Genomic DNA, 25,023 nt, shown 5'->3' with positions numbered 1-25,023 from the left:
GCGCTCACAGAGTGCTAGAGCTTGCTGTGATTGTTCAGTGCTTAAAAAGTAAGGCTTGCTGGTTTACTCTTATCTCAAGCTCTCACTGCTCCCAATCTGATGCAACATGGGCAGGTGCTATGCAACCATCTGCCATTCTGCCAGTGCCCTTCTCCTGAAATGTCTCCAGCACTCTGCTGAACACGAGCTGCCAGACGTATGGGAAGTTAGGGAGAGTTGGGGACATGTCACCAAGGCCTAAACCACCACTGCACTGCTCTTCACTGTCATCCATTTGTCACGAATTTCCAGGGAACAGAAGCCAAGTAACAGGACAGGGAAGTAATTTCAGAATTTCACAGAATCACAGAATCTTAGAGGTTGGAAGGAACCTCAAAAGATCACCCAGTCCAACCCCCCTGCCAGAGCAGGATCACCCAGAGCACAGGAATGTGTCCAGGTGGGTCTGAAAGTCTCCAGAGAAGGAGACTCCACAGCCTCTCTGGGCAGCCTGTCCCAGTAAAAAATTTGTCCCTTTCTTACCACATTTACTGTTTAATACATCAAGGGTTCAGAAGTTCAGAAAAACAGACACCACTTTCTCTTCCCATCACACCCAGGCCTTTACTTTCTACTGAGGAAGCTTTGCTATGCCTTAAGCAGTAAATACTCATGCTCTTAACTATCAAAAACTCAGCATATGCCTCTGTACTCTGTTAGCCACTTAAAAACAGTCAGTAAAAATCCTCCAAGCTTTAACATCTGAAAACCAAATTACTGGTAGAAACTTGTCATTCAGAGAGTGCAAGCACTTCATATGGTTAAACCTTCTGCAGGCTTAATGTGCCTGAGCCAAATTCTTCTTTCAAGAAATGTTGCTGCATTTATGAGGTAACCACTGCTGGCCTCATGTATATATGGCTATAAACTGAGAGCAGAATTTGGCTCAATATCTTCCTAAATGGAAGAGTTACTCGACTCTTTTCTAATCCTCTCTGAATTCCCTAAGAATGAAGTCGTACCCCAACTGCAGCTGTTCCTTTCTGTAATCCAAATTTCACACATGGAATAAAAAGAACAAGATTTTAGGCTAAATAAACCAATCTCACAGTTACATGGCTTGAAGGATTATTTGCTTGAATCATTTCCTTCCCACACATAGTGGAGAAAAAACAGCTCACCCCATTGACACAAAGCTCAGGCTCAAAGCATTTGCTGTCAGTACAGAAAGCTCTTAGCCCAGGTTATCATCTCAAGGACAGGCAGGTTTTCTACCCCAAGAAAGAATTTTATCACTAAACATCATCAACTAAGTGAATTCTAAATGGAGGTGGTGGTTTCTTTTTGGCAACTGTTTGCAAGGCAAGAGTTCTGAGAGACACAGATGGTGCCATGAACAAGCCATTAGTCTGTGCCACAGGACCAGGACTCAGCCGGCTGTTTGAGACACTCCTGCCTGCCAGCTTGGAGGGGCTGTGTTTGTGTCAGAACTCCTGTGCTGGAATTGAATCAGCTCCAACTGGTGACCAGTTTGCACCAGCGTCTCATGAGATACCAGCTCTTTACATGACATTTGTCTCCGCAGTGCAAAGAAAACTGCCAGGAATGAGATGCTGTTTTCAGGATTTGGAAATGGGATACGACAGTGGGAGAAAGACCAGCTGGTCCTGGCAGGCAGGGCCAGCACCCTCTGGCCTACAGCAAATGGAGAGGGTGGGAGAAGACAGGAGCCACTGTCCTCTTTGCTTACCCTGATGCGCTTGGCTCTCCTCATGTCATCTGCTGTCATGGTGCTCTGCACAGGCACCACGTTCTCCTCATGCTGCGCCTGGAGCTGGAGCGGGTGGTTTTCCGACTGCTGCTCCAGGGCTGGCTGTGTCTCTGGTGGCACTGGAGTCTGTTCCTGCTGCTCCAGCCCATTCAGGGTGGCTTGTCCAGCCTCAAACTGCCCCTTGCTGGAAAAATGCAGCAAGTCCTGAAATCGCAAATCATACAACCAGTGATTATTCCCCCCACCCACTGAGAAATGCTTGGATAATACTCAGCAGACAATGAGATTCCTACACATTTCATCACAAGCTGTAACCAACATGTACCTACACCAAGGCTTTCCCACTGTGTTCCACGGAGCCTCTCAGCAGATCACCTCCACCTACAGCAGCAACATGCAGAGCAAGAGGGAATAAATGCTGCAGATAAGTGACTCTCAGACATAGAATCACAGAATGGTGAAGGTTGGAAAAGACCTTAAAGATCATCAGGTTCCAACCCTTCTGCCATGAGCAGGGACACCTCCCACTAGACCAGGCTGCACAAGCTCCACCCAACCTGGCCTTGAACACCTCCAGGGTATTGTCTGATGGGCCACAGACAGTTTACATGACCCAGCTGTCAATCCTCCAGCAAGTTCTTCTGCACTCTTGACTAATACTGCTTCAACCAGAGATGACAGTCTGACCTGTGAGAAATGTTATGACCAAAGTGACTAGCACAGAGCAGGGAAAACTGAATTTGTCTCGTTGAAATTGTTGTCACTTTGAAACATTATCTTGTGTTGTTATGCAGTGTCTTCTTTCTACAAACTAGCTGGAGTGCTGGAGAGTGACAAATGAGATCATTACACTGTGCAGTGTGTTCTGCTACCCAGTTTCCCAAGCTCTGCATACTCTCATCCAGCCAGCTGCACACATCACTTATATTGATCACACCAAGCTGTTTTCCTCTTTTTTTTCCATTACCATAAAATAAAAGGGAGGGTGTTGGAAGCAGGATGCCAAAAACATACATTCTTTCCATATATAAATTCCAATAGCTCCTCTGGGGTGGAATCCTCTTGTATTACAAGTGAAAACACATAGATCCTTCCCTTATAATGCAACTCAGGAAACTTAGAAGTACAAGGCAGAAAACAGTGCCAGAAGTATATCAGCTCAAGGCTGGTACTGACAAAGCCAAAAGCAGGTGTGGGAGAAATAAAGCAGGGAGGTGCTAAAAAGAGTGCAGCAGTTCTAACCCCTGGATTCTAAACCAGAGAGACACTTAAAGCAATTTAACAAACGTCCTGGCAAGTTGCCACACTGACTGGCACAGTCTCAGGTTCTCAGGCAGGTGAACTCCTGCCCTTTCTCTCTGGAGTTAAAAGTTTGAGAACATGCTTGTCTAAATGAAGCTGGCTTGTATCACACCAGCTTGCAAAGAGGGGGAACTCACAACTCTCTGAACTTAATGCAACATTTACAGCAATTCTGCAAGCTCAGAACGAGCAGCAGGCATTCACAGGCAGCACATAACATTCCTGCCTCTGAGTCAGCACTGAACCACAACCCAGTGAGATGGCAGAAGAAAATGATCACCCCAGATACCAGCTTTCAGCTAAGTCATAAAACAGCCACTGATCCCCTGTGATACCCTTTACAAAAGGACTTGGTGGTAACCTAAGCACGGTCAGCAGCAGAGAGAATTTAGCATTTCACTTGGATAAATGCATCACATTAGGTCCCTACAGAATACAACCAACAGCCATGAGCAAAAGAACATTTTGCAGTAAGAATGCCTACAGGAGGCCCTTTTGTTCATATTAAAACATCACAAAGAATCATAGCTCAAGCTGATTTAATTCTACCAGCAACAGTTCTAAAAGCAGACTCTGACCTCACGTCCCAGAAAGGACAAATATGAACCTGAATTCCCATTACAGTTTTACTGTCTAAATTACTTTTGTGATGCTACTGAACTGCCTCAATAACCTCACTGCTAAGAGTTTCGAGATGAAAGTTGCTGTAGAAATGCAACTGATTTTAGAGTTTTTATAGCAGCAGCATTTCCCTGGTGAAGAATCACAGCTAGAAAGCCAAGAATTACTTGGGTATAAATCCAAAGCACACCCTCAGTTTGCACTGATGCTCCAAATTCTTCTAGTCAAGAGTTTAGCCCCTCCTCCTAAACCCCCCAAAATATACCTGTGTCCCTTCTTCACACTTTTCCCCATTTTCACTGGTTACTTCCATACGTATGAATTTGGGAGGGCGCCCCGGGCGTCTGCCTGGTCCAAACCTCCTCTTCCCTCGCCCACGACCTCGGCCTCTGGCTCTGCAGAATACACAGTGCTCCAGGTTAGAGACAAAAAAAGATGGATTTGGAATCTCCACTGGTGTTATGCAATTCTCTCTCAGCATCACTGTTCACTCATTCAAGTCAGTAACAATGGCCTACAGTAAATACTAAAACCTGATGAAATCCCAGCAGCAAAAAAAACTCACAACCAGGGTACTGGCTGTATCTGTGAGAAGTCAGAGTCCCAAACACATTAACATTTATTTCAGTAATTATGGGACAAAGAGGATTGCTAGCTTCTAGCAAGCCCTCTGCCATGGCAACTCTGCTGTTTCCAACACCTCAGTGTACAGTGTGCTGGAAAGCATTTTCAGCTAGATGGAACTCCAAGTCTTCAAGGAAACCAATTTAAAAGCAGAAACCGTAACAACCCTCCCCAAAAAGGCACTTAGCCATTGATGTCAGGCAATAAACTGACAGCAAAAAGCAGCCACTTGCTAAGTTTCAGGAAAAAGGCAGTACCTATGTCTTCTGCTCTCTGATGGATGTTTGTAGGTTCAGCTTTTAAGAGGTCAGGATAAACTACCTCCCAGCCCAGTCAGGAGCTAAAGCACCACAAGTCTTGCTCTCCAAGCTGTGTCCGCATAGGTCTGAGGAACATCAGTATTTCAGTATTGTGGTGCTGAAATATTGCCACTTAAGTCTTTGGCAAAAAAAACAAACAAACTAAAAATATCTCCCTCATTTCAATGGGGTATTTATTTCCCTCAAGCTACTTCTTTTGCAAAGTCTTACACTCATCAGCTTCCTGGTGCCACATCTTTACCCTCTGGTCCTGAGCTGCTCTCTCGTGGTACCCCAGTTGGTCAGCAAGGTCTGTAGGGCAAAGACCCTCCTTTCTGCAAGTTTGGGGAAGCACCAGTGATACACAGACCAAAATAAAGCTTTCAGTACCTGCTGAAGAAGTCCAGCTTCTCATCATGGGAGTTGAGGTGCTGCTGGAGCTGCTCTGAGCTCATGAAACGCCGGTTGCACTCGTAACATGGCCAGTTCTTCTCTTGCTCTCTCAGAACTATGTTCAATTGGAAATGTCAATAACAGCATTTCAGTCACCACTAATCCAACACCTACTTTCCCCCCCCAAGCCTTTCTGTCTTCTGTGGGCCATATTTCTCCCCTGAAGGTTACACACAGAACACCCAGCACTGCCTCATTTAGCTTTGCTTTTATCCCCTCTGCACTGTGGCAAGACTACAGCTCATCACAGAAAGACAAAAAGGTCACTAGGGAAAACTCACATGGACTACATCCACTGCTGGAAACTCAGGGAGATTCCGAAATACACCCTCGTGTGGAAGAGCCCCTACAGGATTGTGTCTCTGGCATGAATTAGGGGAGGTCAAGAGAAATTTCTCAATCTAAAGCAACAGCACGTGGGTTTATGACAAAGACTGAACATTAGACATCAAATACAGAAAGACACCTCCTTCCAGCAGCAACTTAATGCTTCCCAGAAACTGAGGCAGAAGGTTAAATTATTGCAGTACCAGCATGACCAAAGTTAGCAGGACTAAGTCCCAGTAACACAGCCTAGATCTGCTTCAACTTTCTTAGCATGGCAGAACTTTGGGAGCACCACACAGGCCATATACTTGAAACTGAGCCCAACCCAGAACCCCCATCACACAGCAGAAACTAAGAGCAGAAGAGGCCACGTTACCCTTTCTTTCCTCCTCAGATATGTCATGGATCTTCTGGTTCACAAATTCTGCATAAGAAGCAGCATACCACACCTGCAGCAGGAACACAAGGCACACAACACTTAGATGGAACCAGAACTAAGGGGAATTCACCTGAAAAGGGTTTTTAAGCAATACATTTACTTCACTCTCCTCAACCACTAACTCTCACTGCTCCTTTCATCCTCAATAATAAAGCCTGCTGAGATCAATAAGCCCCCACTGAGGAACAAAAGAGCTTTGCTCAGAAAGCATATCCATTTAATTTTAAGGTATAGCCTCCTAAGATGAGTGTTAATCTCACACATGGCTACCAGTAGATCTAAAGGAAATATGATTAATCTCTTTAGGCCTGACTGTATGATTATAAAGGATGGATGTCAGCAGAGTGCTGTTACTTGTTGTTCCAAGAGGAATGGAAAAGTTTTGATCTCAGGGGACTTCCCATTTCTTCCCTGCTCTCTTTACACAGACAATAGGCAGCATCATCCACAGAGACTCATTTAAAATGTTTCTGAACTTCAGAAGGATTCAAGCAATATGGTCTTGCTTCCCAAAACAAAGAGCTGCCAGGCTGCAGCATGCCAGGCCCACTGTCATTATAGAGGGGATATAGAAGGGATATAGAAGCCTCCAGAGGGAACCACAAGAGGCAGAAAGTTTATTGGAGTCTTAAAATCAGAGGCTCACATTTTGCTGAGAATGCCTGCATTATTTTTCATTTTTATCTCACCATTTGATTTCAAAGGTTCAGATTTAGAGGACGCATGAACAGATTTTCAACACAAAAAATCTAGGCAAGCTTAAACTTGTGGTGGGCCACAGGTTCTCACTCTTTCACAAACTCACCATCAGGTGAGCTACTCTGCAGGCACCTCACTAGCTGGGCAAGGAAGAAAGCCTGGAGCTCCTAGACTACTCACCTGTCATGCAATACAGAAGTTTAGTTTTAACTGATGCCCCTAGTTCAATCCTGGGACAAAATCTCTCTGGATGCCATACACCCACTTGGGGAGGAAAACCCATTATGGAGCTCAAGCCATTCCATTATCAAACCAATTTTCCCCCCAAAGATACCACTACCATGAAGCAAGAAAAATAGTGCTTCTATAGGCAGGTCTGTACAGATTTAATTAAAGTCTGATTTCAAATTGATTGAAAAACTGTTGAGAAAATGGTATCTGGATACAGTTAAATTGGATTAATGAGGTTTCTAGTGATTCAGCTGAAATAAATGAAGGACTGATTTCAGAGAAACCAAAAAGAATCTTACTCCTAAAAAATCAGCAGCAAGAGTCTTTGCCCTGGTTTAGCCAAGTGTGGTTAAAACCATTTGTTAAGTAGTTGAAATTTAAGTGCAAGAAGAGATTTGAAGAAGAACAATTTCCCAATATCAATATCCCAGTTCCCCAAAAGCTGTTGAAAACAAAGGCCACCTCAGCCTTGCTGCTTTGAGCTCATAAGTAATCAAGACATTTTTAGAGGGAACAAAAAGTAACTCACAGGGAAGTCACAATATCCTTTATCATTTTCCACATGCAAAGTTTCAAAAGTTCCAGGAAAGCCAGGTAAAGTGAGAGACCATATTCACTTAAGGCACCAGAAAACAAGTCAAGGGCACACAGGACTAACTGGAAAGGGCATCCAGAACTAAAAAGAATAAGACTGCTGCAATAAAAATTAGATTGCATCAGCAAAACATATGCAGTGTAAAGCATGACAGTGACAGAAATAATTTACATACTCTTACTTTAAGCTTCCTCATTTTATACCCAAGTCAAAGCTCATTTAAATATCCATTAAGTTGGTGGCTAACTACTTACTGACTTCACTGACATTTGATTCAGGCCATCATGTGCTTTATCAGAGAGAAAAAGGCCTAGAACTATTAACAGCAACCATTTCTGGTACTTGGAGATGCACTTACTGGGTAGCAACTCAAAAGATTTTCTTTCACCAGTAGAAAAAAAAAATGAGTCATACCTTGAGTTCCTGCTTGGGCTCCACATTTTTAATGGTTGTGTAATAAATATGGTGGCCATACTGATAGGCCACCAGGTTCTGCTCCAAGTGGTTTTGAGCCGGACGCACAAACATCATCCAGTTACAAAGAGCCTCGCTAGAAAGTTCAAACCACAGGTCCTCTTGTAAGTCTCTGTCTTTTCTGTCACCCTTGTCAAGGGAAACCTGTAGCAAAACCCAATTACATGCAGCTGTAACTGTCCAGCAGCAGGTTTGAAAGAATGTGAGTTTCTAAAAAAATTACTGTGCCCAAGCAACTTCTACATTAGGAAAGCAATGAAGGCAGAGGTGATTTTCTTGTTGCTAACAGGGATCCAGAAACAGGCAGCAACTGGAAAAATGCTTAAGAACAGGTAGAGATTTACCTAGGGAGACAGAACACACCTTCCCACAGCTTTCAAGGGCAAGAAGTGTTCATTAAAAGGGTCAGGCACAGTACTTGATATGTGGCTGTAAATCACAGACTGGTTTGGTAGGGACCTGAAAGATCATCTAGTTCCAACCCTCTGCATGGGCAGGGACACCTCCCACCAGCCCAGGCTGCTCCAAGCCCCATCCAACCTGCCCTTCAACACTGCCAGGGATGGGGCAGCCACAGCTTCCCTGGGCAACCTTGGCCAGGGTCTCACCACCCTCACAGCCCAGAATTTCCTCCTCATGCCTCACCTCAATCTCCCTCTGCCAGTTTTAATCCCTTCCCCCTTGTCCTCTCCCTTCCTGCCCTTGTCCCAAGCCCCTCCCCAGCTTTCCTGGAGCCCCTTCAGGCACTGGAAGGTGCTCTAAGGTCTCCCTGGAGCCTTCTCTTCTCCAGGCTGAACACCCCAACTCTCCCAGCCTGCCTCCAGAGCAGAGCTGCTCCAGCCCTTGGATCATCTCTGTGGCCTCCTCTGGACCCTCTTCAACAACTCCATGTCTTTCCTGTGCTGAGGACTCCACAGCTGTATGGTAGGTGGGGAACTCTTACCTAGATCTTCCCTCTTTCAGTTTAAAATCATTACCCCTTGCCCTATCACTACACTCTGGTGATAAGTTTCTCCCCATCTTTCCTGTAGGCCTGTGTTGCAGTTGGTTACGGTTGGACTCAATGATCTTCAAGGTCTGATACTGTGGTTCTGTGATCAAGGCAGAACCACAAAGCCATGAAAAATTACAGCTTTAGCACAAATTGATCCCTCTGCTTTCCTCATCCCCCCTCCTTACCTTCAAATGGATGTAGCAGTCTTTGAGCTCAGTCTGTCTAACCAGGGGTCCTTCCACAGGGCCGAACTGTGTGCGCTTTGGGATCCGCCTTTTGGAGAAGACCCCTCCCAAAAACCTGTCTATGTAGAGCACCAGGGGCAGGCTGGCTCTGGCCCTGGTCAGCACGGGCCGGTTTGGGATCGGATGCAAAGGGCCATGTTTTGGACACACCGAGGGGTGGGCGTTATTACACTCTTCACACCCTGCAAGACAAAGCCAGAGAGGACATGTCAGGCACTCACACACCAGCTCAGAAGAGACAGACTCGTCTCTAAACATCTTTGGCTCAGCTGTGGGAACATTCATTCCAATCATCTGCTTTTTAAACCACGAGTGAGGGCAGCAAAACGGAGAACAAAGCAGCTCAGAGACTCCACCTAAGACAGAATCTTGTCCCCTTAGTGAGGCAGCTCAACACGAGTCTACATTTCTGGATATAAAGGACTTTACTTATTATTCCTAAAATCTGAAAGGTTTTCAACTCCAATTACTACAAGGCTGATGGAGGGGAAAGAAAAAAGGGGAGGACAGCTAATACATGACATACTACTTCATATGCTTACACAAATCATTGGGATCAAAGGGTCGAGGTGGATCTGGATCCCATTCGTCCATGTCAGTGTCTTCCCCATCTTCATCCTCATCTTCATCCTCATCATCTTCCTCTTTTGTTTCCATCCTTCCCATTTGATTCTGGAGAGGTGCTAAAGGGTCAGAACCATCCACTGCCTCCATAGGAGGTAACACCTGGTTATGCACCGGTAATGATGCCTGAGGAGAGAATTCACCACAAACAATCAAAATTGATTCATGAAGAAAAAACGGCCTTACAAAGATGAGCAATGATGGTTCTTGCTAGTCTACCCCCCTCTGCTTCCTTTGGTGATGGAAAGAACGACAGGGGAAAGTGAAAAGACATTATGATTGCTGAGGGATGTTTCACATCGCTGCTGCTGACAGGACACTCAGGACAGCTGTGTCACTTCCTAGCTCTGCCCTGCCAAGGACTGACTTCTCAGGAGAATAAACTGCAATCAGAGAAGTTCTGGACCCTCACAGAAGGTCTGAAACAAAGTCCAGGCTCTACGGAAATTATCTAGAGCTTAAAGCTGCATTTTAACTCCTTCTGTACAAGTGAGAGAATCCTGTACTTTGGCACATGAATTTTTCTCTCCTATTGCACAAAAAAGAACAGTCCCCAGAGCACACACAGAGATCAATCAGGGACAAGACAACATGTGCTATAAACTATGGGACATGGAGGACAGTTGAAGGCACTGTATTCTCTCACTAATTTTAAAGTGAATGCCTTTCTTTCCCTACAAAAAAACCCAACACATGAATTGAAGTGCAATGCACACAAGATTCCATCACCCACGCCAGGTCCTCAGGTTGAGAACAAGAAAAACTAGGCACAGCAAAGCTGCCTGGAAGGGCTGGCAAAGAGACCCCGTGGATGTTGGTCCTACGTGACAGTCAGCACTACACCTTCTGTTCACTTGGCTTTTCAAAGCTGAGAAGAGTATTTTTAAGGTGGCTGCTCAGGACAGAACAAGCTGTAGAACAGGTCTGTCTGTATATTACATCTCTCCCTAAAAAAACCCCACAGGTTCCGAGGCGAGACTCCAAAAGGCAGCACAAATCTGAGCTGCAGCTTTCTCACTTCTCCTCCCACAGCACTCAGACATGTTTCATCACCCGAGACTGTGGAGCAATGAAATCAGTTACTGGTACAGTTAAAAGAAAATGGTGCCTGGCAACTTACTCTATCTGTTTGTGGACCCTGCTCCAGAGCCATTTGCTGGGGGGATTCGGCAACGTTGCCGAGCACGGAGAGGTTGGTGGGGTTGATGCTCTGGGCAGCAGCAGGCAAGAGCACAGTTACCTAAAATTATAGGCACTTATTTTAGCACTGCAGAATTTCCATCAGACACTTCCATCTGGGCAGTGCCCTGCATGCAAAGCTCCTTGGAGTCCTCCACTAGGTCAAAAACTGCAGCATTTTAATTATTTCATGTATTTATTTATTTATTAGTAGGGGTGACGGACTGGGGCAAAACTGGCAGATTCAGGGACACAGGGAAAGGGTTCAAAATTCAGTCTGGATTTTGCAGCTTTTGATTTTCCTGTCTCCCACTTCTGGCTAGAAGTTAAGGTCCTGTCCAGACACAGTTCAAACTGCCCTACAACAGATGTGAAGAGCTCTTTAGTTCTTGGTAAAACCAGTGCTTTGGGGCCTCTATTTCCAAGTTTACTTTTTTTTTTAAGGAAAAGGTAAAGAACCATCTCTTTTTCTGCCTTTTTTTCCTCTCAAGCCAGCAAGATCCACTATAAAACCAAGACAGTGTCTTGACCTCGTTGGAAGATCAAGCACTCAAATGAGAGGAATCCAACAATCATTTTTTCTTTACATAATTTGGCCAGACTACACGTTTTCCATTCTTTTCATACCCATTTTTTTGTGCAGTAACAAGAAAATTAATGCATGTTATCATAGTGCTCCCATCCATTCAGTGATAAAGCAGAATTAAGATCTTACAAATCACCTTTCCTGTCTTTTGTTCCCTGCTTATCTACACAGGAATTTGCACTGTTATCCCACATGACTTTTCATCCTTCTCTACAGTTGACATCATGCAGCTTCTAGGTTGTGCCTCTGGCTGTTAAACAGCCTCTCTGCTAAAATTCAATCTCCTGCCCCTCTACAGAGTGTTTAATAAATATCAGATAAAACTGAGAACAGCAAATTGTGCCAACAGTGAAGGAGCAGACAAGGAAATCCATAACAAAAGCAGATAGAGAGACTCTAAACTTCAAATCTAGTTGTTTTGCTTAACGGGGTATTAAGAGTAATTATGAAACTGCTTTAAAACTACAGCAAATAGACTTGAGGGAACGTATGACAGGGAGGGGGAAACAGCCAAGACGACAGCTGAACTGAGCTGCCTGGTATTGACATTTCTGACTGCCAAGTGGCAAGAGAAAAGGCATCATTATGGGATGGCACACCTCCAGCTCTGCCAGCAGTGAGAGGCTCACACACACTCCTGCCTCTTTGTACCTCATATCAGCATTTCCTTCTGCTAATCACCCTTGACCCATCTCCTTACTTTCACTTCCACGACAGACACTGCAAGGGATAGAGGCATTCTTTCTAAAACTATCTCAATTTGCTTTTGAGAGAAAGTTTCTTTTGAAAGGCAACAGGAACTTTAATTACTATCCTAACATTTTTTGTCACCTCAGGGCTGTCCCATGTGAAATGCTGATGTAAAAACAGCAAAGGCAGGAGCTGCCATAATGAGGGACTAACCACTCCGAAGCAAAGGAACATCTCTGCTGGGATGGCTGTCAGACAGGGTTGGAAGGGAGGACGGGCTGAGGACACACAGACAAGTGCTCATGCCCTTGATACTCAACATGGGAGAGGAACAGCACACCAGCTCTGCTGTCACAGTGTCATTTGCACTGCAAAGATAAGCAATTTCTACTTTTAGTTAGATCACGTATTTTTTAAATGAGCTTTAAGACAATTAAATAGGATCTTTTGGCTTCTTAATGCAAGGAAACTGATGTAGCAAAAAATTCCAGAATGACACTCCAAATATCTCCAAGGAACTGGGGAAAAAAACAGGTAATACCTTTACTGTCAGTCATATCATTTCCTGCCTTTGCCTCAACAGCTTAGAAGGTCTTTGAGCTTGAAGAAAGTTTCTTCTATTCAGTGCACATTCAACCCTTCACTCTGCCCCAGAACTGTCAATAAACACCTAATTTAATGGCATTAGTAATGATTCAGACCTAACACCAATTCACACATGCCATTAAAGATCCTCCAAGCAGTAATGATTTTAGGTCTCTCTGTGACAAGCAGAGAGTTCCAACTAGATTCAGATCTAGATCTGAAAGCACCTATACCTGATTACCACATGCAGTCCCCAAATATACCAATACAAGTTCTCAAGAAAACCTTCACATCCATGACAGGTGAACAAAGAAAAGTTACCAAAACTCTCCAAGCACAGGCTCCAGTTTTGTTCTGTTCCTCACCCACCTCAGGCTGGCAAGCACAACAGACTAGGGATGCACTGGTAAGGTAAGGGAGCCAGTAATTGAACTTCTTCAGGTTTTACAATTAATTTCCTGGAAAGTTCCTGGTAAATTTAGAATTTGATCCAAAATTTTTATCCCTTGAGAGCTTCTTATAAATTTGGAGGCATTTTGATCTGTACAGGATCTTTCCAGTTTTACACTGGGGCTTGGAGTTAGAGGACAAGGGGGAAGGGATTAAAACTGGCAGAGGGAGATTGAGGTGAGACATGAGGAGGAAATTCTTCCCTGTGAGGGTGGTGAGAGCCTGGCCCAGGTTGCCCAGGGAAGCTGTGGCTGCCCCATCCCTGGCAGTGTTGAAGGGCAGGTTGGATGGGGCTTGGAGCAGCCTGGGCTGGTGGGAGGTGTCCCTGCCCATGCAGGGGGTTGGAACTGAATGATCTTTAAGGTCCCTTCCAACCCAAAGTAGTCTGTGATTACATGATCCTATGAAATAAAGTCAGCTTGCTGGCTGATTTACAGGCACACTGCTGAAAGATTTTTCATTTTAGCTGGGGGAATAAATTAGAATGTTGGTTGAACATGAATTAAAGAAATAAACTCAGCTCTGAACTTTTTCTTGTCATTCATGCACAAACTAGCTGAGATAAAAGCAGCTTATTATCATAAGCTTTTTGTCCCTGGATGACAGTAAATAACAGCAGAGTGCCATTTGACAAATTCAGAGATAAGCTTATCATGCTCTAGCACCACAACAAGGTCCCATCACCTTTGGTAACAGTTTCCTTATAGTTTCAGCCCAAGGAAAACAGTATCTCTTTCTTACCTGCTGGGTGGTGGCATCCTGTTGGACATAAGCCACTTGGGACGGATCTGTAAACAGAGTCTAGACAAAGTGAAAAAGGCTTATCAAACCAGCCCTGGGGGTGTTTACTCCCAACTCACATAAAAATCACCCTGCCACCAAGAAATGATCCACATTTGGTGCTTCACTAACTTCTAACGTGCCCATTAACACAGCAGACTAATGCAACTTACCCACATGAACACAGAGATTAAACTAAAATCAGGCAGTACTCCATAAAAATCCAGATATATTTATGTGGCACTTTTCATCTATGTACTTGGAAGGCTTCACAGGATCATTCTTTTTTAATACAGAAATCACTTTGTCAGTTGCTGCTTTGATAAATTCTACAGAATGTAGTTCAACAGCTGTATGAAAGCTAACACCTGAGGGCAGGGCAGAAGATGAGTATTAACTTCATCTTTCTGCAGCTTCACAAGAGAGTTCCTCAAAAATCAAGCATGCAGACATCAGGCATTTTCTACATGTGAGTTTGATATGGCCAGGATGTTGGTTTTTGAATTTCACATCAGACATTCCAACTCCAATATTCTTACAGCAGCCTGCAAGAACAGCCCTGATGGGAGGGCTTCCCCCTAGGAAAAGCAGGACTTGGGTGAAAACTAAGGATGGGCTGAGGTCAGCTTTGCTTGCTTTACCAAAACTTGAAACACCTGAGCTAACAGCAGTCTGGCTCCAACAAAATAAAGCATGGGATAATACAAATTCCATCAGCACTTGATTTCATCTCAGTTGCATGAATGTCTTAACACACTTTTTTTTTTTATGGACAAAATAATAGTATTCAGAGTTTGAGTTACTTGGTCAGTAGCCTCCTGGGAGATATCCTCTCAAAATATCTCACTCTCAGAAGATCCCACCAGGTAGGAATTGTTTTTATGTAGCAGCCAAGAACTGCACAAAGAGAGAGCCCAGGGTACACAAGGCTGTGCCACTGTTGCTGTGGGTGTCAAGTCTGTGCACTTCATAGCACTGCTAATCTGTCCTGTCAGCAAAGACAATACAAAACATTCTTGACAAATCCTGCCTGTCCCCCTCTTTTTATCTGTCCTCACAGAGCTACAGACACACACTATAATAACCCCCTAGAAACACATGCTGTCAGAGAATAAAAGCTATTTGATATAATTATGAAGAAAAAGAACCTAGGTCTATAAAACAGCAACGTCTCTGAAGAGACTGCATAATTAGAATGAATACACTGAGATCCTCTGCAAAAAGACAAGGCTTATTGGAACTATCAATTATAAAAACTGCACTTTGCAAAACAAGGACCCTGCCAGAAGGCAGACAGATCACCCTGAGCATTTTACTTCAACAGAGGCAGAATTTCTACAGAGATTATCAGTGTTTTGGACAACACCTTTGATTTAATGATAATCTTGTCCACCCTCAGTGCAGCAAGCAGCATTTGATCATTCAAAGCCTCAACATCCTTTGATTACAGAAAATGAACAGCATGAAGTCCCTGTTTGGCACTGGGCAGATGAAAGTGTGAAGAGCAACTGCCTGCTCTTTCCCTGTTCTGTCACTTGGCTGGTAACTGGCTCTGGCCTCCAACAAGATGGTTTTCCTTTCTAGGTGCCAAAAAAAAAAAAGAGGATGGGCTGAGAACCACACATGCCTGCGTAGCTTCCACGGGATGGATGTAAACAAGGGTGTGCTCCGAGGTGTCCACGGAGGTGTAGGAGGTGCCATCGGCCGTGTAGACCACCTGCTGTGAGGGCCGGTCCTGCTCCTCGCTGTACACGATCTGGGCCACTGCTCCCCCCTCGGGGACAAAGTGAACCTGGAGGAAACACAACAGATCCCGCGGCTGAAACATCTACCTGCGGGAAGCAACACGAGACACAGAGGTTGCCAGGTGCTTTGGAAAGAAGAGTATCTTATTGTCCCAGCTAGCCTGTTGTTCTGAAAACAATAGAAACTGCATGATACACGTTTGAAATATCAATCAATTATATAGTGCTATATAATTCTATATTGCTATATAGAAATATAGAACCATAGAAGGTTGGAAGGGACCTCTAAAGGTCACCTACTTCAACCCCCCTGCACTCAGCAGGGACATCTCACACTAGACCAGATTGCTACTGGAACATAGAAATCTGGACATAAGAACTGCATCAGTTTCTGCTTTTACTCATTTTAACTCAAGACCTAACTGGTATAAAGGGCACCTTCCCACACTTAGTCCTTGTGTGATGCTTCAAAAACTCCTCAAAGAAAATGTTCAGGCTTGAACTGGTACATCTATGGGATTTATTGTTTCCCTTTATTAGCATATTCCTTTCTGGATTTATGATAATTCATTCTGCTACTTCTGTAGTTGGAGGCTATTTTTTCTGTTTGATGAACAACTAACAGAACCTACTAATTTTGATACTGCTTCAAGTAATAGTATTGCACCTATCATGAGGAAGCAACTGTGCACATTGGATTGCTCCTCTGTACTACAGGCATGAAGCATCAGTAGAAAATTCAAGTATTTAAACAGAGAAACACAGAACTGAAAGCATTAAGTAATCATTCCAAGGACTACAGGAACAAGTTATGTCTAGGGCAGCAGTTTAAATCCAAACAAGTTGATTCTGACAGAACATTATGATAATAAATGATTAGCAGCCTACCTTAGACAAGCTGGAATACTTAATTCCTGTGGCAATAGGAACAGGTTTGTCTTTTGACACCCTTTACATGCTAAAGACCATTTTCAAGGCATGGAGAAAATAGGGCAGTCAGCAGCAAATCTAGCTTCAGCATCCAGAGTTACGTTTTCAAATAAAACAATGCCACTTACAGATCTTATTTACTTTTTCCACCTTTTAGCTTCTGTTTCAGAAGACACCTGGTACTCCCCCACAGCTGCTAAGTGCTGACTCTGTACAATAAATCCTCACACAAACCCTATACTAAGGATGTTTCACATTTGGAGAGCACTCTGCAAATACTAATTAAGCCTTATAACTGCCATGTGCAAACAACAGCACTGTTCTCCCACTGTACAGATAATGGGGACACAGGCCATTAAATGTGCCTTTCTTTGCAAATTTCAAAGCTGGAAATTACCAGGAGAGTCAGAAATTCTCAGCTTGTGGGTCAAATGACACACAGCAGCCTCTTCATAACATATTCAAAAGAATGAAACAATTTACAGCCTTCTAGAGAATCTCATCTGGACTAGCTGCATACACCAGAATCTGACTGTATTAGTCACTGGCAATTAACATTTCTCCCTTCCCCACTACCTAGATAAAAAAATATTCATGTAACTGTCCCCAAGGCCCACCCACTCTTCCAACTGATTCAACTGATGCCATCAAAACAGGCTGCCACAGACCACAGATTTTGTTAATACTCGTTATGCTGAATACCCTTTCACTTTCCCACAGGGTTGTACATCTATTTGGACACTGAAGCCTCTCGAGCCACTGGTTGGTTTCATTTGACTCATCTCAGCAGCCTGTGTATTCTCAGCTCACTTCCTGAAGCTCCAATCCAAAATCACCACAGACATCTTTGTCTTTCTCCTCAAATGAAAGCTGAGTTTCCAGACTACAAGTCAAAAAGAACACCTGCTTGCTCAGTCACTGCAGCCAGCCCAGGTCAGTCTGAGCAGAAACCAAGAGCTCTGGAAGGCACTAGTCACCTGAGCAGTATTCTGCTCCTGCTCAGCAGAGTCAGCCCACACCTGAGGACTTTCCTCTTTTGAGTCCATCTCCTCCCTGCCGTGGTGCTCCATGATGAGAGAGATCTACTGGTGGAATGTCTGGTTGAATAGATTCATCTCTTCACTGTGTTTCTACTTCCAGAAGAGAAGGTGATCTTCAATATCATGGCTATTGAAAAAAAAAAAAAAAAAGCAGATATTAAAACAAGCATGACACAAGAAACAGAGGTATGAGGTATTATGGAGCTGTTGGAGAGGGTCCAGAGAAGGGTCATGAAGATGATTCAAGGGCTAGAGCAGCTCTGCTCTGGAGACAGGCTGGGAGAGTTGGGGTGTTCAGCCTGGAGAAAAGAAGGCTCCAGGGAGACCTGAGAGCAGCTTCCAGTGCCTGAAGGGGCTCCAGGAAAGCTGGGGAGGGACTTGGGACAAGGGCAGGAAGGGAGAGGACAAGGGGGATGGATTAAAACTGGAAGAGGGAGATTGAGGTGAGAGATGAGGAGGGAATTCTGGAGTGTGAGGGTGGTGAGAGCCTGGCCCAGGTTGCCCAGGGAAGCTGTGGCTGCCCCATCCCTGGCAGTGTTGAAGGGCAGGTTGGATGGGGCTTGGAGCAACCTGGGCTGGTGGGAGGTGTCCCTGCCCATGCAGAGGGTGGGACTGGATGATCTTTAAGGTCCCTTCCAACCCAAAACAGTCTGGGATTCTGTGATTACCACCAGCTCGTGCACTACAGGAACACACTGCTAGAGTAAAACAGGCTTGGCTTTACAAACATCTGCCTTCTCACTTCCTATGCTCAAGCTCTGCTCTATAATACTGCCCATGTCCTGTTAAGGAGGAAACATGTCACCCGTTGCTACAATTGCACTGAAGGACTCTACTTAATTCTTCTTCCACTTCTTTCTTTGGCCACAGGCAGCCCACAAAATACTCTTTATGCTGTTCTTCTGGCACCTGGAGGCCCATAAATCAATAAATGATGCCAAAAATTGACCATAACCTACCAACAAGAAAACACTATGGTCAGAGATGCAGCACCAGTTTCTTGGTTAGTCTAAAAGAGGTTTTGGTCAAGAACCAACTAGCTTTCCACCTCCAGGATGCATTCACCTTCTACAGAACCCTGCAATCCCAGTTGGTATTCAGGCAGTGTTACAACAGCCAACTTTCAGAAAAAGAACAATGAAACTTAAACTGTAATTCACATGAGCCCAAAGATGCTGACAAATTGCTGCCAAGCCAGGTTTTATACACCTGTCACAGTTTTACTGGGGCCTCTCAATCTGCCAGGGGGAATCTCAGAAGGGTAATTCACAGCTCTGGTGATGGGTTCAGTCAGTGGTTCAGCACCTTCCCAGTCCTTCATCTCTAATGCTGCATTAAATCACAGGCCCAGGAATTAGCATGAGGCTGATACCATTTCATTTTCCAGCTAGTCCAATTAACTTGATTTTATACCAAGTGCCTGGCTGGGCTGATCCAGTGCCAGTACCTGCCTGTGCTCCAGGAGGAAAGCAGACGGCTCCTTGCTGACGCTTCCCTTCATTTGCATTTTAAACGCAAATTATTTTAGTCATAATTTATTCCTATAAATGCTAGCAGTTGGCTTGTCATTGACAAAGTAAAAAAAGATAAAGGGGGGGGGGGGGGGAAAGCAGCAGGCACTTGCTGCCTTTTGCTAATTTTGCCAGCAATGAAATAAGCTCTGCAGACCCCAGGACCGTCCTGCCCAGAGCCTATAAATCAATAGCACAGGGAAGACTCAGGGGAATGTCACTGAGCTGTGTGGTGGGGAAAAAAATCCTATGGCTTCCACATATAGAAGGAAAAACAGTGGGAAAGATATTTCTGGGCATTGCTAGACAGCAAGTCAGGCCACTATTGTTGACTAGACTTGCTGTCTCATGCTGAGCTACACAGCACACACGTGCCACATGTTCCCCCAAATAAACAGACTGAGGAGTGGTGCTATTAGACCCATATACCTTGAGGCTCTGGGATCAAGGAACAGAAATCCTACCTGCATTAATGTTATAGGATATAAAATAACCAGAAAAAAACCCAGAGGGAAGAAAGAAATGCCTGTACCCTTCAGCTAGGGGTTCTCATTAGCATGGAAAAATGAAGTGGAGGAAACCACAAGGGCTGATAAACACCAGCCTTGTTCACAAAGTGTCACAGAGTCTGTTACACATAAATATTTATATATATTACAGCACACACAAGCTCTGATACATCAATAAATATCACCCATCCCTACATAGCACCTTTCATCCCACTCTCTCAAAGTTAATTGTTATGTTATTAAGAGTTAATCCTTAATACCTAATCCTACTTCCCACTTTCACTGAACTGTCCCATATTTTCTCAGCTGTACAATCACCAAGGGGTCAAGAACTGCTCGTGTAAAAAACAGCATTTGTGTCAGTAGCACAGTCTGAACAACAGATTTGGCATAAAATTAAAAGCTATCCTTTTGATATTCTTTGGCTGGTTTGCCCCAAACAGCTCTTTTGCTTGACTGTCATGATTAATCAAGAGCCAATTCAGGTAACTGCACTAAGAATAGCCAGTAGTTTAATCAATTACCTAATTGCTTATAAAAATAAAGGTTTCCAGTTTGGGAGGTGTGGGTTTCTAAAAAGCATAATTATCCTGTAATAATCCAATTAAACTAACCAGTGATTGAATTAAGAGAAAGGCACGGGTCTGGCTAATTCCACATGGTGCAACAAGTAGCAAAAATTTTTGGCTGACCTCCTCTACAAGCAGATACTGAAGGAAGATGCTGACTCACTCCTGCAGCCTCAGTTTGGCACAAATAACTTAAAAACTTGAGCGGAAAGGAGACTGAGGGGTTCAGACAGGTCTTGCACAGACAAACCTGGGCATTAAGATTCATAACTGCAAAAAAAAATAGCAACAAAAGTTGGAAAAGAAAGCAGAAGATGATCATTTCAAGGTTTGTCATGCTTCTAAAGGTTAGCACGAATCTCAATCTCAGGGAAAAAAGCAGTTGAGCCAAATTCAGTGGCTTGGTGGTGCAGTTTCTATAAATGGTGCTGTTACTGCTGCTCTTCACAGAAATGAAATATACTGCTCAGCCCAATCAATTGTGTAGCAACAGCAACCAGACAATATTAGGAGCTGCAGGATTTGCTGTTACTTTCAACTTCTGTACTTCAAAATACGCCCTAGGATCTGCCCCGTTGGTTTGCATTCCTGCCAAAGACAGGATCTCCATCCATTCTCATTGCTCCTGGCATCACCAGAGCACGCAGAAAAGCATGTTTCCCTGGAAACATGGATGTGCTGAGGGTGAAGTCAGTGCAAGGGCAGGCAGGCCACATCCCAGAGAGGTCCCAGGGCTTGGAATGTAGCTGGTTCAGAACCCAACAGTGAAACCAAACCTGCCATGTAGGTCAGGAGCTGGAAAGCATAATCCAGGACAAAGCCACTGACAGCAAAACTGCCAGGAAACACCAACACCTGAGGAATATTCTGAACACTGAGGTCAGAAAAGACTGAAATAACTTTCCTCACCAGTGCTCCACAGGATGCTCTCCCTCATTAATCCTGCATGATCTTATTTTCTCCTCTAAATCCCCTCTAGCATCCATCACAGCTGTGACACTGACTGCCACAGTGCCTCCAGACTTCAACCACTTCCCTCTGGTCTGCTCTCAGTAGAGGTGTCTCGCTGCACAAGGAAGCAGCAGACATCCAGCTCAGCACATTGCCACTTATTTCTTCACATTAGTGCAAAAGAATTTTCAGGAGTTCATCAACTGCTGATAGGATAAGCGGGCCTGGCCTGAAGCTGCTCCAGGGGAGGTTTAGGTTGGATATCAGGAAACACCTCCTCATGGAGGGGGTGATTAGACATTGGAACGTGCTGCCCAGGGAAGTGGTGGAGGCACCACCTCTGGAGGTGTTGAAGGAAAGACTGGATGTGGCACTTAGTGCCAAGGTCTAGCTGATGTGGTGGTGTCAGGTCATAAGCTGGACTTTTCCAGCCTCAATAATTCTGTGACCCCAAGAGGACACACACACATTATGAGATGAATCACCCAATATATCAACCATAATTCTGCCACCACCCCAGCCCTTGTGTGCAACCTGATAACTGTCACACACACGAGCAGGAAGCAATGCCAACATCTGAGATGCTGAACCATTTACACAAACTGTGAAGACAGCATTTTCCTCCCCAAAATAGCAGGCATATCTCACCCAGTCCATGCTGGGTGATGACACAAGCTGAAATGGTAATAGGTATAAATATAACCCAGTATCACTCCAGTACGTCAGAGGCAGGGCAGAGTGTGTCATCTAGAACGTCAGTCAAGAGATGAAGTGAAGCAGGAGCCCACCAAACTCCCATGATTTTAAGAGAAAGGCACATCTAAAGTCAACCCTAATGTTCCCTTGCACATCTCAGCACCCAAAAGATCTACTCAGTGAAAGATAAGCTCATTCTAGCTTGAGTTTGCTGGAGCTCTATCTGAGGCAGCACCCACGGGGGCTGCCCTTGAACGCCTCATGATTTTCAGAGGCAGAAGCATGCTGGGCATGAGGTGCAGGAGCACACTGGTGTCTTTTCCAATATCTCAGCAAGGCTCATCAGTGCAGGAACAACCAGAACTAGAACACATCCAATTTAGAGCTGGAGCATGCCCAGCAGACAGGCAGGGCAAGACTCAGTGTGTCCATGTACCCATAATACCCAGCTGTCTGCTTCACCAGGTAGTGCAAGCAAACCCACCACCTCTTCCTGACGGAAGAGGCTTGTTTCAGAATGCTCTCACATTTACCTTCCTTCTCTCAACACCCTCTGGGGATCTGCAGTCAGACCTGGGGCCTTCCTCTTTATTTCTCGCCTTTTGCATCCAATCCAAAAATCTCATTCATAGTGAAGCTTCTTCTCTGCAGCTCCCGATGTCTGGAAAACATCACTGTCCCATATAACTTTTTTGGAAATCTCCCTTGAAAACTCCTTTTGACCACTGCAACACTCCCCGTTCCTGCAGCATATTGTTTTCTCTGAAGCTGTGTTATTAAATCAGCAGCTTTCCCCAGTCTCCACATTCAAAAGGACAAGAACAAACAACTCAGGGGCAGAGCACCTCATTCACTATCCAACAGCAAGATCCCTGTCCTCAGCAGAAGACATCCACCCACCCTCAGCCACCACAGCACCCATGCTGTGTCACCTCCTAGGAGCACCTGTGACCCCTAGCACCAAGGGGATGGGAGCAAAGGGAGCTCAAGACTAAACCTGCAGTGACAGCAATGTCACTGTTAGTTTTGTACTCAGCCTGTAAGAATTTTTGACCCAAGTCAAATACAGTGAACTCACATAGTACTTCAGAGGAAAGCTCAGCTCTGATGTCAAGAGAAAAGAACCACCAAATAAACCCTAAAGTAATCATATTTTCTTGGCATACCTGCTATTAAAAAGCGGCAACTTTTTCCACTGCAGGGACAAAAACTCTGGGGACTTCATCTGCAGCAACCCCTCCAAGTCTAATTAAGGGCATCCTGTTGAGAAAGCTCCCAATCCAGTGGCTGCCAGACAACCCTTTTTGTCCCTCCCTCTGGGATGAGAAGGATGGGGGAATATTAAAGCTGGCCAAGGGGAAAAGTCCACCTCCCTGCTCAGGGAGCCATAAAGCCACTGCAGTATCTCAAATGAGAATTCACTTTACAATAATGGTGCATAAAACAGCTAATGTGATTTACTCCCCAGCGTAAAAGAGGCTGGCACATAGATTGGGGTTCCCTGCAGCAATAATGGGGGGGCTGTTAGCTTGATCTCGAGTAATGAGCTCACTGACCACTCTTTTCCCCCATCAACCATCTGCAAGGACAGCAAAAACTGTTCCGAAAGGGGGTTTTTACGACGACGGGTCTTCCTCTAGCTTTTAATATGGAAATGATTTATTATGCTCAAAAGGAACATGTGTCTGCAAAAAGCTATATCCCACACTTAAGTTAATTACCCCAGCTTGCCTAGAAGGCAGAGCTGGTGCATTTCCTGAGATCCCTTGGCAAGAACAAGCTTTCACTGCAGCAAGAAGGTTTCTAACCTCATTGAGGACTGAGTCACGACTGCTGTCTCCTCCTCTGCATTCCCATCCATCAAAAGCACATATTGTTTCAAGGAACTCTGGCTTTGGTGCATTTTGGCTGCATGTTAATCATCAGGTAACATATAACCACAATATTTTTGTTTTACTGCTGGGTTAGAAATGGAAATCGTACACAGGGCTGGGGCAGCAAAGATTATTTATTTCCACAAAAGGAAAATGGCTGCAATTTAGTTAGTTGTGTAATAAATAGAAGAGCTCAGGCAAACACAAACTCACTCTTTACTCAAATTGTGCATAATGAATCGATCTATCTATATCCTAATGGCACATTCATCATCAAAGCAACAATGAGATGGAAGAGATCTCTCCTGTCTTCAAGGCCAGCCCTCTGCTGCTGTGCCCAGGGTGTCTCAGGGTCCTGCTAAGGGGACAGTGACCAAGCACCAAAGGTGACAGTGTGACTGCTACAGCTACTCTCTCACAAAGTATCAGGTAAGTGGCTCAATCTCTAACTGTTCCTGTCACAAGAGATAATCAAACTCTTCAAGTGAGCCCCTAGAGGAGAGGGTAACATCCTCCTGGGGGACTCCCAAAGTCTGGGCTAGAAACCTACTTGGAGCCAAAGCTCCCCCTCTAAGGACATCTCAGTTTAGTCCTAATCCTTTCATAACCCAGTGCTTCTCACAGTATCTGTCCTTCACCCTCCAAATGGGCCAAGACACAAGTTAATTACATGTCAGCATATGCAGATGCTCTTCAGTCACCTCTCCTCCCATTTGCTCCAGCGACTGATTTCTTCCTCCCCTCCTCAGCTTCCTGAGCGTGTCACCACATCCTTCACATCAGCTTCTTCCAATTACTTCATATTCTGAGATCCCTGTGATATCATTGTCTGTTACAACCACACACTGCAATTCTCAGGCTCCAGCTGCTTCAGGCTGTGACCCTCTCTGCTTAATTGATTTGCTTTCTAAATGACAGATGCTGATAAATCAAGAAAACATGGAAAACACATATTTAAAGTACGTTGTGACAAAACAGGAAAATAAAAGTTCTGTAGCAAAACTTGCTCCCTTTCCTGCAGGCTGATGATGGTGCTGCTTCTTCCTTCCCCCTCCAATGCTTCTGCATTAAATCACCCCTCTACTTTCAGCTCTTAAAGTTGAGAAAACAGAAGTACCTTATTTCTGCACATAAAAAACCCCAGCTTGTCTTTTTCAGAGACTTCTCTGAAGTGCTACAGCCCAGAGAACAAATCAGACTATCTGCACATTGAAGCAGGAAGGAACTTCACACACAGCACCAGTTCAGGGC

General features: G+C 44.6%; 1 protein-coding gene across 5 annotated transcripts in view; it reads right to left on the bottom strand.

Annotated features, from left to right (window-relative positions):
• PRDM10 (PR/SET domain 10) overlaps positions 1-25,023 on the bottom strand; it is a 43,564-nt gene that overhangs the window by 15,895 nt on the left and 2,646 nt on the right. For 2 of the 5 annotated variants that reach the window (XM_051638476.1, XM_051638477.1), the window contains exons 2-12: positions 17,600-17,789; positions 15,575-15,739; positions 13,909-13,968; positions 10,798-10,917; positions 9,596-9,803; positions 8,994-9,235; positions 7,755-7,958; positions 5,753-5,825; positions 4,987-5,104; positions 3,939-4,068; positions 1,730-1,954 (exon numbers count right to left, since the gene is read on the bottom strand). In XM_051638476.1, the coding sequence (XP_051494436.1) occupies positions 1,730-1,954; positions 3,939-4,068; positions 4,987-5,104; positions 5,753-5,825; positions 7,755-7,958; positions 8,994-9,235; positions 9,596-9,803; positions 10,798-10,917; positions 13,909-13,968; positions 15,575-15,739; positions 17,600-17,692 (1,638 nt within the window). In that variant the 5' untranslated portion in view covers positions 17,693-17,789. Of the gene's footprint in view, positions 1-1,729; positions 1,955-3,938; positions 4,069-4,986; positions 5,105-5,752; positions 5,826-7,754; positions 7,959-8,993; positions 9,236-9,595; positions 9,804-10,797; positions 10,918-13,908; positions 13,969-15,574; positions 15,740-17,599; positions 17,790-24,442; positions 24,849-25,023 lie in introns of those variants that run through there. The other 3 variants (XM_051638478.1, XM_051638479.1, XM_051638481.1) reach the window with 3 other exon arrangements.

Source organism: Apus apus, chromosome 22, assembly GCF_020740795.1.
Source record: "Apus apus isolate bApuApu2 chromosome 22, bApuApu2.pri.cur, whole genome shotgun sequence".
NCBI classification, from domain to species: Eukaryota; Metazoa; Chordata; class Aves; order Apodiformes; family Apodidae; genus Apus; species Apus apus.
This window is presented reverse-complemented; position numbering and strand designations above follow the sequence as displayed.